General features: G+C 38.9%; 1 protein-coding gene across 1 annotated transcript in view; it reads left to right on the top strand.

Annotated features, from left to right (window-relative positions):
• Positions 1-9,985, top strand: part of LOC140232487 (phagosome assembly factor 1-like) — a 41,263-nt gene extending 31,278 nt beyond the window's left edge. Inside the window, exons 10-14 of the mRNA XM_072312581.1 lie at positions 2,484-2,564; positions 3,130-3,212; positions 4,891-4,990; positions 7,707-7,838; positions 8,904-9,985. Coding sequence (XP_072168682.1) covers positions 2,484-2,564; positions 3,130-3,212; positions 4,891-4,990; positions 7,707-7,838; positions 8,904-8,978 — 471 coding nt within the window. The 3' untranslated portion in view covers positions 8,979-9,985. The remainder of the gene's footprint in view (positions 1-2,483; positions 2,565-3,129; positions 3,213-4,890; positions 4,991-7,706; positions 7,839-8,903) is intronic.
• Positions 9,986-12,445: the final 2,460 nt, after the last annotated feature.

Here is a 12,445-nt window from a genome sequence, read left to right as displayed (position 1 = left end):
TGCAGACATTCTCATCTATGTCAAAGTATGATTCCACACAACGAACATCTTTACTGTATTGACATCTCATAGGAGTATGCAACACTCGGGCATATCCTTGTTGTCCCAAACATACGCTCAAGATTCTAGAATTTACAGAAGTCTTAGATTCAATGATACAGTGAAATTGAGCCGCCATGACTTGTTTTGAAGGTTCAAATTTGTTTCCCATTTTCAAATAATAAATCTCAGTAAACAGAGAAGAGACACATCCCAATAGTCATTTTGAAAAGTGCAGATTTTCATAAAGCTTACAGTCACGAAATTTTCTTCTTCTTCTTCTCTTTATGCCTCCGCCACGAAGTGGTGCCGGAGGCATTATGTTTTCGGGTTGTCCGTCCGTACGTCCGTACGTCCGTACGTCCGTACGTACGTCCGTACGTACGTCCGTCCGCTTTCGTTTACGCGATAACTTGAGTAATATTTAATGGAATTTTACCAAACTTGGTCCAAGTATGAAGTATGATGGGGCAATGATTTGATTAGATTTTGGGTGAAATCGGCTAAAGGTCAAAGGTCAAAGGTCAAGGTCAAATCATGAAATTGTATCTGTTTACGCGATAACTCAAGACTTGATGGAGCAAATTTCCCCAAACTTTCTTGGAGGATGATGTATGATGGGACAATTACTTGATTAGTTTTTCAGTGAAATCGGACAGAGGTCAAAGGTCAAAGATCAAGGTCAAATCCTAAAATTTATCTGTTTACGTGATAACTCAAAACTGGATGAAGCAGCTTTCACCAAACTTGGTCCAAGGATGATGTATGATGGGACAATTAGTTGAGTAGATTTTAGTGACATTGGCAAGAGGTCAAAGGTCAAAAGGTCAAGGTCAAATGCTAAAAATGTTGCTATTTCCCCCATATCTGTGCAATGCCCGCAGTTATTTTCTTGAAACTTTGTGTAGACATGTACTACTGCGTAAAGATTATCCAGAGAGAGTTTCATGTCATAACGTCAAAGGTCAAAAGGTCAAAGGTTAGGTGAAAATGTTGCAATATCACTTTTCTCGCAAATAGTTCAATGTATATTCATGGAACTTGGTACATGATATGCATGTACTGACTGGCAGGGATTATCTAGGGAATTTAGGGGTCATGGGTCAATAGTCAGGGGTCAAAGGTCAAGTTCAACTCCTCAAAATGTTACTAGTTTCCTCATATACTAGTATATGCAATCATTAGTTTTAAAATTTAATATAAATGTACATGTATTACTTAACCCTATTCTAACTGGGCTATTTGAGACCAAGTTTTTACTGGGGGGGGGGGGTCAATTTGACCCCCCCTTCAGATCTCGGCCGCCGATCGCGCGATCGCCGCAAAATTTTGCCTGAACATAGAGCCGGATGTCAACTACAAGATTACATGGTCATACAATAGAAAAATGTTGATTTCATATTTTTTAATAAATTAATTATTCAAATTAACGCATGAAATCATATTTTCACCTATAACTCCATCAAAAAGACTGAAGGATTATTAAATTTTTGTGTCAGAGTTCCTCAAGACACATCAAACAATTTTCTTGTAAAAAAATAGTGCAATCAAAATCATTTTCTTTTGTTTTTTATTGTTTTGTTAATTTCTTATGTATTTTATTGTTTTTTCAATCTTTTGTTTTCTATCGTTTTTTTGCCAAAATTTGTTGGAGGCACTTTTTCAAGCTTATCTACATTAGAATTGATTTATTTCAATGGTTAAAAGTTGAAATAATCTAATTTATATCAATTAAACAAAAAAAAACACAGTTTGCATTGGATTTGCACACGAAATCATGAATTTGAGCGGTTTTCGGGTTGACATGCATATGCAAAACATTGCATAACTTCAGAACGGTGTACCCGGACGTCGCAAATTTGGTCTCAAAATATGCGGGAGACTTCAATGAAAAAAGTCATGAAACGACGCGGCAAAATCTTTGCGCGTTGCGGAATCGTGGCGCGAAACGTCGAGGGGGGGGGGTCAATTTGACCCCCCCCCCCCCAGTTAGAATAGGGTTAATGGAGATTCTCTTGGAAATTTCTAGACAGAAGGTCAAAGGTAAAATGTTAAGGGTCAAAGGTCAGGTTTAAATGCAAATAAAAAGAAGATATATTTTGTACTGTAATTACACTCTTTCTTCATACCTTGAAAATTATACTCAATGCATAAACTTATAATAAGATCGGTCAGAAGTCAAGTAAAAATTTTCAATTCCCCAAATATGCGTACCTGCACTCTTTAATAGACAATTATAGCAAAGCCAGTTCGTGGAAAGTGAACATTCCAGATATTTCTGCCAGTTATGTGAAACTGTCATTACACATTGTGAAGACATTGTACTATACACCTATTGGGAGAATAATGCATTATGGCGGAGGCATCAGTCGCCATAGCGACATTTCTAGTTTTTTTTTTTTTTTTGTCTTCAAACCGTGGCTGGATTCCATCCTGTGATGCAGATGAGGATCCATTCCAGATCCTTCCACAAAGATCAGCCTCGGACTTCTGATTACTTCTACAACTACTTCACCGTCGGTGTGGTGGGTGCATGCCATTTAACCCGTTCATTACTGAATTCTGTAATGCCCATAGATTTAATACGCAGGCCACCAGGTTCCCGTACAGAACGGCTTAATTGACCAGAATGTGTCAAACTTTTTTGGTAGTCTCCAGTGGGAACCTCCAAGAGAGAAAGCTCTGTTCATTAGGGCTGCTTGCATCCATGGAATTTGTGAGGATGTGTTAAATGGATGATTTTTGGTTTTTAAATAGTTACGTAATTACTTGATTTCCAAAATATATTTGGATGTGCTCTCTAATCAAGTGTTGTGAGCTCTCATATCATTAGGACATATCAAGTGTGAAGTAAATCTTCTAATTTTTTGTTTGTTTTGTTTTCAATAAGGATTATGATGACATTGAGTATGTGCAAAAAGAAAATGACTGCAGCCTTCAGCAAAGTGGATAATTATATCAGTGTGCATTTTTTCTGTATTACACTTCTGGAACCATATCAATTGGATCATGAGATCTTGCTCTTACAAGTTGTCAGCTATCCACGTAGGTGCATAGTGACAGAAGGTTATGCTTCTTTCATTCCACCAGGATATCTTATTTGATGCATCCACCCACTGTGTGAAGAAGTTCATTCTACATGCAAACTATCCAGGGCATTACAACTTCAACATGTGAGTGTCATGATATTTGTTTATGCTGTCAGATAATATCTAGATACTTGTGACCTGGGCCCTGTTGCTAGAAACTCAAATTGCGTTTAAACACAACTTCACATCCAACGCAAGTATCGCCCGCAAATTGTGTTTGATTCCTGCGTTCCGTTGCTAGAAGAGACTTTCGTTTGATTGCAGTTTGCGTTTGATTCCTGTTAATTATTCTGATAAAAATCATTGTGGACGAGGATGATAGTCTGAAATTAGCCGAAATAAATCCCTGCAAACAGCAAGTGCATCGTGTATGCATCGCAACAAGGGACGGCGGTAAGTATTGAAAAGTATGGTAAAATATGCAAATATGTGTCCAATACCTTGAATAATGAAGTTTTGCAGAATGCTTCTTCAGGATTAGAATGGCTAGGATACCTCAATGTGCGCAAAATTTTAATGAACTCATGTTCATGCCGACTTCAGTCCCAGAAAAGCACATTCTGTGAAATGACGTTGAAATCAATAAGTGGGACTATGGGATCATCTTAAGTTGTGAGGAGTTCGTTGGCAAGGAGTCTTTGCGATCGCGTTGTTATCGCAGCTCGTAGTTTACACTTTGAATATTCCTGACATAAGTGAATTATTCTTTATTACATAACTTTGATCGTAAAATACTATGCTACAGTGGGGAAAATATCGCTAATTATGATAGAAAGTGCATGCTTTCAATTTCGCGGGGTTATCATCGCAAGGTTGCCTACATGCGGCATTATAGTCTAGTACCTTGCTGTAGCTAGCTGTAGCACTACCAGTATATATGCAAGTACAACGTACATAGTCTAGGCACGAATACGTACGTTTGCGTAAATGCTATCTTCGTTAGACGACGATCAAGGGGAGGGCGGGGTGCATTCGTTTCCGCTCAGCTCTGTAGTAGTGTAGGGTTAGGGCTAGCTTATCAACCGGCTACATTTATCAAAATGTAACAAAATGTCGGCATACTGGTGGTGACAATGCATTTTTTGCTACAATGTAAGCAGTTTTACTGACCATTATGAATCCAACGCAACTTTGCAGTTGATCTGAACCAAACGCAAAGTTGCGTTTGATTGCGAAGGACTTGCGTTTAAACGCAAGTCCTTTCAGCAACAGACTTGCGTTTAAACGCAAATTTGCGTGAGATTTGAAGGACTTGCGTTTGATTTTTGGAGTTGCGTTTAAACGCAAAGTTTTTAGCAACGGGGCCCTGATATACTAGAGCAGGTTACTGGAGATGCATGATAATGATTTTCTTTCGTATTTGTCTGCGCCCACTGTGGCATCCTTTGATTGCAAGTTGACATGTCTCTATTAAGTAAATAGCATTCAGGTAAGTATCTCTAAATAATTATCCTGTTGATTGCATGTTCGATGAAAACTAGCAGTCATTATGGTGGTGATGATTATGCTGGTGATGATAATGGTTTTGTATTAGTTACGATGATGGTGATGGTGGTGGTGATGATGGTGATGGTGGTGGTGGTGGTGGTGATGGTGATGGTGATGATGACAATGGTGATGATGATGTCAGTGATGACGATGATAAAGGTGATGATGATGGTAATGATAATGACCATGATCATGTTGTGATGACTGTTGCTGTGATGTGATGGCATTGATTCTACCATTTGTGACATCTCACAAAACTTCCTGCTGTTTCCAGATACCATCGGTGCAACTTTGAGATCCTCCTGCCTAACACCCGGTTCAACAGGGAGGAGGACGGATACGACCAGCCTCTCTCCATCACCACTTTCACCAAGGTGGGTCATCATGCTCATTAGTTTAAACATCCCAAACATTTGAAGCCACCAACATAAGGAGTTCTTCCATTTCCACCATCACTGGGATTTCTCATTCATGGGAAGAGTATATAACATATTAAATACTGCAAGTGAAATGTTTAATGATGTACTGATGTCTGCACTTGGTTGAGAAATGTAGGTAGCAAGGTTGTCTCACAAAGTGATTTTTTGCATGGCTTTTATGGATGTTGGACAAGCTGGGCAAATAGATCATTTAAAGGGACTGTACAGTACTGGTTGAGGTGGGGATTCAGGTTTATAACATTCCTAAGTGAGATAATGAGAAACCTCTTATGGAATATGAAAGAGCATGTAATTCTAAGAAGGATTCAACGTTTATTTGATGAAAATTGGTTTTCAAATGGCTGAGATATCAAAAAGTGATAATAAAATGCGACAGGCCACGCCTTTTATTAGGATCCCTTTGTTTCACCTTGTTTTTGGATATTTCGGCCATTTCACAACCGATTTTCATCAAATAAACTTTTGATACCCCTTAGAATTGCATGCTATTTGACATCTCATAGAGTGGTTTCTGAATATCTCGCAAAACGTTAAAAGCTAAATCCTCACCTCGACCAGAACTGTACAGTCCATTTAACAAGCATTTAGAAATACTGGACATGCTCAAAGAGTCATGATGCAGCTTGTCTGAGTATGGGATTTCAACATTTGGAGGAGAGAGTTCTGTCTTGTGCAGTGGAGGAAGTCTTTCAGAAAAGATATGCGAATGCATATGATAATGTGTGTGTAAACGCTGGCGTATGCTTTTACGCATGCGTATGAGTTAGTATCAAGCCCCTTGTATGTGTTCAGGTGCACTAGTCTACATCATGTGATCATAAACACACTCTGAAAGAGCGGAAAAGGAAGGAGCAAACATGCATTGTCTGTTTAGGTGTAGTGCAAGTGTGTCCACAACGCCGATAGTCGTTTACGTATTGATTATATAATACCCTTTCGCAATTATCTGGGTTATGCTTTATAATGCGGAGTAGTAATGTGTATGCCTGTGTGGGTGTATGAAAATATGTAATGAATGTGCCAAAGTTCTTGCCAAAAGGAGGTGTACGCTGCATGTGAGGGGTAAAAATGTCGAGTGTGGTTAAGAGTGTATTGCACCCGTCTCTATCTGCATTTATGAATGTTTTAATGTCTAACGGTTTTTATTGTTATATTTGTGTTTTGGAAACAAGAGCTGTGAAACGAATAAGCAATAGTACAACGTTATCATATCACTATACCTGTTCAGTAATGTAAGATGTCAATGTCACCTTTTTTTCTTCTTCTCTCTCTCTTCAAGTTTACTATTTTTTCTTCCTCTCATTATACTGGCCAGGTCTATGGTCGCTTACTTGAATGTGTTTGTTCATCTTTAAAGGTACAACCCTGTGAATGCATACCATGTGCACTAGTCCACATCATGTGATTATAAACACACTCTAAATGAGCTAAAAAGGGGAAGGTGCTAACATGCATTGTCAGCTTGGGTGTAGAAGTAAGTGTATCCATAACGCCGGTATTCGTTTACGAATCGATTACATAATACCCAAACGCAATATATTTGGGTTGCGATATGCAATGCGGAGTATATACATGTGTATGCTTCTGTGGGAGTATGAAAATATGTGATGCATGTGCCAAAGTTTTTGCCAAAGGGAGATGTACGGTCTATGTGAGGTGTAAAAATGTCGAGTGTGTTCAAAAGTGTAATTGTATCTGTTTTTATTTGTATTACATGAATGTTTTAATGTCTGACGGTTTTTTAATGTTATATCTTTGCTTTGGAAATTGAGTTATGAAATGAATAAGCAATGTTATGTTATTATATGACTATTATGTTCTGTAATGTAAGTTGTGGGGTTTTTTTTATAAGTAATATGTATGTGATATTGTTTTGATATGTTGTATCACTGTGTAAACTACCTCAATTCGGCCTTGTTAGGCTGCCATGGCAGTTATTTTTTAAACCATGAATAAATAAATAAATAAATAAATAAATAAAAGACTGGGATAGAACCAAAGACATGTCCATTAAAGGTGCATAGTCCTGGTAGTGTAGAGGGCGCTGTTGATGATACTGCCGACCAGCGTTAGCGTTGATACGAAGATTGCCGAAGTTGAGCTGTCATCAAGAGTAAAGCGCAAAGGTGTTGCTAAGTAACGTTGCCTTTGTTGTCTTCTCTGCGCATCACACAGTCTGTAGTAATGCCAGGGTGCGTGCGTATGTGTTTCTTTTTATGACATCACAAAAGAAGTTTGCTAAAGCTGTCATCCCCTCAGCCGAATCATGAGCCGAACTGTGATCGGACCACTGGTTACAGTGGATCGGACTTCTTCGTACTTGGGGGAAGTGGGCCACAGCATAAGCGCTAAAGAGGAGTCGATAGCGTAGGTCTCTATAGGAAACTTGCGCCGTACGCCCGCGTACGCATTTGACTAAACCACCGGGACCATGTACCTTTAAAATCAGCTCAGTAGAAAGCAGCATTAGTTAGTTATACCAGCTTTGATAACTATATGGTGATGATTATAAATCATATTCTGTGTTGTATTCTAGCTTATTTCCTGTGCTTATCTCAGAAAGAATATGAAGCAATTTCCGTAATCAAAGCTTGAAATAAACCCAAGACAAATTCAGTGAAGAATTAACCTCAATGTTCTTTGTTTGCAGTGGGACTCAGTGAACCACAGGTTGATACGTGCATCCCAGAAGCCAGTGGTGCTGAATAGGGCGTCGGCCATGAATACCACCAACCCCTTTGGTTCTACATTTTGCTACGGTGTCCTCAACCTCATATTTGAAGTGAGCTACACAACACTTCCTTCTGTTCAGTCATCTTTTTGCCTTCATTTCACATGGGCATGTCATTGTTGTCTTTGATGACTGCATTTGGTTTTTAGTATGGTAGCAAATCTTTAGTCAGGTAAAATAATTATATTAAAGATAAAACATAGTGTCAGTACATGTGCAGAAATTGTCAACTTTTGCTGTAAAATGGGCATGCATATGTATGCATGAAAAATGTGTGAAATAATGCTGTGATAGTTGGTATCAGCTGGGTAACACCAAAATGAAAATATTAGCCAAAAAGATATGGCAACAGTATTGACATCTGAGAACATGTCAGATCATGGCTGCTACGTAATGTTTTGTAATTGATTAAATATAAGCGACAAACCAGGCCATTGTCATATCCATCAATCTTCCATGTGAGAGTGAATTGCATGCAGCTTGTTGAGAGATGCCATAGCTGGAGCATGATCAATAATCATCATGTAACGTTCTATTCACCTACTGCTGAATGGGGGGGAGGGCTCTTTAGGAAATAAAGGTTGTACGTTTACATCGAATTAAGCTCACCTGAGCCAAAGGCTCAAGTGAGCTATTGTGATTGCTCTTTTTCCCGCGTCCATCGTGCGTCGTGCAAAGTCGGGGGGGGGGGGGGGGGTTGGGGGGAGGACAGTAAAACTGCCAAATCGAGGAATCTTTGGAAATCTTCTTTTCTCAAATTGTAAGCGATTAGTTACAGCAGTGCTATGTGTAATTTGATTGGTAATGGGTGGAAGGTGAACATGCGATACTCAGGTGAGCGCGAGACCCTTGGGTCTCGTGTTTGATTTTGCGATACTTCAAAACAACTTGTTATCGTGACAAATCGTGTCAACCAGACAACTTTCATGGTCAAGCAACTTCCAAATGGTGGAAGATGAGAGTTTGAGCCCTTCTGAGAACTAAGTATTACCTTTAACCCTTTCTCTGCCAATGAGCCAAATGTGCACAAAATTCACACACAAGCCTACACGTATGGACAGGTAATAAATGTGGGGAATGGAGGGTTAATTGTAGTTTTGTTGTCCCTGCCTACAGGTGATGCCCAATAACCACATAGCCTCCGTCACCATGTACGACCCTAATGTGGCATCTATGGAGACCTTGGATTGAGGCGCCCGAGAGCAGATGATACGACGCCTGCGACGGATACAACTCAGTGCCCGAGATCTGAAGCTAAACGGGCGGTCTCGAGCACTCAGAATTCAACATGTGATGCAAAGTCGGGGGACTAAAAAAAATGGTGGATGCAGTTGTGGTGTTCCCTCACTGATGGGCTTGTGTGGTACTTTACTGCATTGCTGTAGTTTGCTCAACAGTGCTGATGTGTTTGTACATGTCTGTTTTTGAACTTGAACAAAAAGAATCACATAACCCATGATTTCATTTCAGTCTCTATGAAATCGTCTGCCCTTCCACATATTGCTCTATCTTATTGCTTTGGTAAAGTTTTGTGTGATTGGGTTGATGTTATTAAAGTCGCACAAGTCTCCTGTTGTTGTTGTTGTAGTTGTTGTTTTAGGCACATATTCACTTCTCATTTGCCTCACAAGATCTATTCTAAAGATCAAAGATTATAGAGTTTATAGTAGTGGACCTAGACGTGCCTTCTCAGTTTGTGGCGTGAATGCTGCACAAATCCATCAAAGGGGTAAACTGCAGCTCTTTTTGCCAGGACAGATCATTCCTACCAGTGAAGACCCAAGGAAAGAGAAAGTGAAAGATGGTGTAAGATTTGCTGGGAGTTTCTTCTACCCGCTGATGAAGCCAGCAGTATCCACACACCAACCTAGACCTCAGAAATCTATGAGATATTAAAAGGCGTGTTTTGGCGGGGTGCTTTAGAGAAACTTCTCCTTACGACAACATGCAAAACAAGTGAGGTAGGTGTTCGAAGGACTGAGTCCAACATATGGTTTCGGTTTTCAACTTTTTCGTCTGAACTTGCAAACCTTGTCCTTCAACAATGGATACATTTATCAGTGATCCCCTGTGCAATGCGGACAAATTTCACCAGTCACAATTTCCATTTGATTTTACATATTTCCTGTTCATCTTCAATTGTGCTTTCTTTGTTTGTTTGTTTGAATGACTACGCAATGCACATTGATGTGATCTCAGTTGAAATGTCGAACATCAAATACTACTGTATTGCGATCGTAAAACTACATGTACCATACTTGGGTATTTGCCACATTCCGTTGTATATCACAGTATCCCAATTTGTGATGTAGAACTCAAAGCAAGTGCATTGACAAGTCATCTATAGTTTTATCTTCAGATGTTCAAAAAATATGTAATCTAAAGATGTTAAGCATTTGAATGTATACCATATGTGTAAAATCTATATATAAAACACTCAGTGAATTGATTGTTCAATTTGTACATGCCACATATAGTAATGCTTGGCACTGACTGCATGTGATTTGGTCTCTTTGGGATCTCTGTGACCAGAGTCAGCTGTTGATGTCACACAGTGAAACCAGTGACAATATGTGACCCGCTACAACAAAATGATCCTAAAGTCGGGCGAGGTCGATTATTTGAAAATTGCATGATATAATGCCCTAATCTTTCTGCTTTAAATTGATATATAACACATTTCATAAAAATAATCGGCTGCGGAGATATCGATGTTTAAAAGAGAGCATGTCAAGACGTCTGGAAAAGCTCTGTTTCGAGAAAAAAGCCCTAAAAGTCTTCCTTTCGATGCAATCACGATCAAGGGACACGCAAGTCAGTTTTCACCTCTGGACAATAGAAGGTAAGCCCTAGCAACCCCCGAAGAGTTCATTCAAGCACATCAGCGTCGGCGGTCTCCTCACCAACCAATCAGTGACCAGGATGTGAGAAGCGGCTGAGCATAGCGCACCCCGCCCGCACGTGCACCAGTCGACTGGGCAGTGTGCGAGCTTCACCCTTCGGTTAGCAGCAAGCAGCAAACTGACCAATGAGATCACTCTGGTTGTTGTTAGGGGCGGAACCTATCTGTGGCGCTCAATCCAAATTTTCGAACCAGTTTCTGCTTCGTTGAAATGCCAAAAAACATGGCTCAGAAAAACGCTATTTTTTTTATCTTTCCTTTGATCATTTTGCTTCAAAATTTCGACAGATGATAGAAGACATGTTAGACTCCAATAATATATCAAAATCAGAAAATCGTAAGTTTTGACCAATTTTAATGCTCTGACTTCAAACTCGATTTTCACGGCTTCGACAGTGCGCGACTTTAGGACCTTTTTGTTGTAGCGGGTCACATATATATGATGAAGAAAGAGAGACTTATGTGTAGTCCCCTGAACATTATTCACAGGGAGAGGGCAATCTTTAGTGATGTTTTTATTAAGGCCAGTGTATCGTGTTGATGTGCATTCGTCAAGCTGCACATGGATGTATATTATACAAGACCATGTGAATTCTTCCTAGAGAAAGGTTATGTATGCTTTATCACATTGCCCAAAGTCTATGTAAGACACTTCTTGTTTGATTCAGGCAAGTATCTCTATCACAACTGTATTTTACAATTTGCTTCTTGTATGAACGCACAAGTAGTCCGAATGTAAAAGACCAGTGTGCTATTGTGTTAAAAGGTATGGACATTTTTCCCCCAGTTGGGACCTATTGTAGTAACAAGTTGTTTCATCTACATCTACCTATGCATACTGGATGCATTTTAATTTCATTTCCTTGAATGCATTTTGCATGCATTATTTGTTGCCATGTCTTGCAAGCCCCAGTTTTAAAGCCTCCAGGCAAGCTTTGTGATATTTGGGGGAGGTCTCTGTTGTAAAAGTAAACAAGTTGGTGATAAAATGCAATTGTGTGTGTGTGTGTGTGTGTGTTTGTGTGTTTAGGAAGTGGGGGAGGGGGTGGCAACAGGCACAAGGGAAGGAAAAAAAAAGACGGTGAAGGGGATAAGACAGATGTAATGGTACCAATAGTCCATGGGCCAGTGTAGACAATTTTAAAGTGATGTTTTCAGAATAGGTCTGACAACCAGTAGCCAGGATCCACTTGTGTTGTTGCTGTTGTTGTTGTTTTGAACAATGGGTGTGGCCTCTGGAGCTGTTTCCATGGCAATGCTCAATGAAAACAGAATCTCATATAATATAAATGCTTATAGAATTTGATAGAAATGCTCAGATCTCCTGTGTTTGGTATCATATTAAAACATTATCAAGTGTTAATTCAAATCCACTGGTGGTTACAAGCTTTAAAGCAGTTGCCATGGCAATGGTAAAAAAAGTAAATTTTATTTCAAAGCCAGTAACTTATGACAGAACCAGCTAAATATAATTTCTTTGTTATGAAATTGTTATCAAGTATTTGAGAGTTTATTGAATGGTTGGTAAGTGGTAGACAGCTGTTTTCATGGCATTAGAAAACTAATGATAACATTAATGATAATGATAAAAATAATGATGATTTTAATGATGATGATGATGATGATAATAATAATAATAATAATAATGATAATAATAATAATAGTAATAGTAATAATAATAATAATAATAATAATAATAATAATAATAATAATAATAATAATAATAATGAAATGTCATAAAAGTTTCCATAAAAAT

Source organism: Diadema setosum, chromosome 9 (assembly GCF_964275005.1).
Source record: "Diadema setosum chromosome 9, eeDiaSeto1, whole genome shotgun sequence".
Taxonomy (NCBI): Eukaryota; Metazoa; Echinodermata; class Echinoidea; order Diadematoida; family Diadematidae; genus Diadema; species Diadema setosum.
The sequence above is the reverse complement of the archived record's forward strand: the minus strand, read 5'-3'. Positions and strand labels throughout refer to the sequence as shown.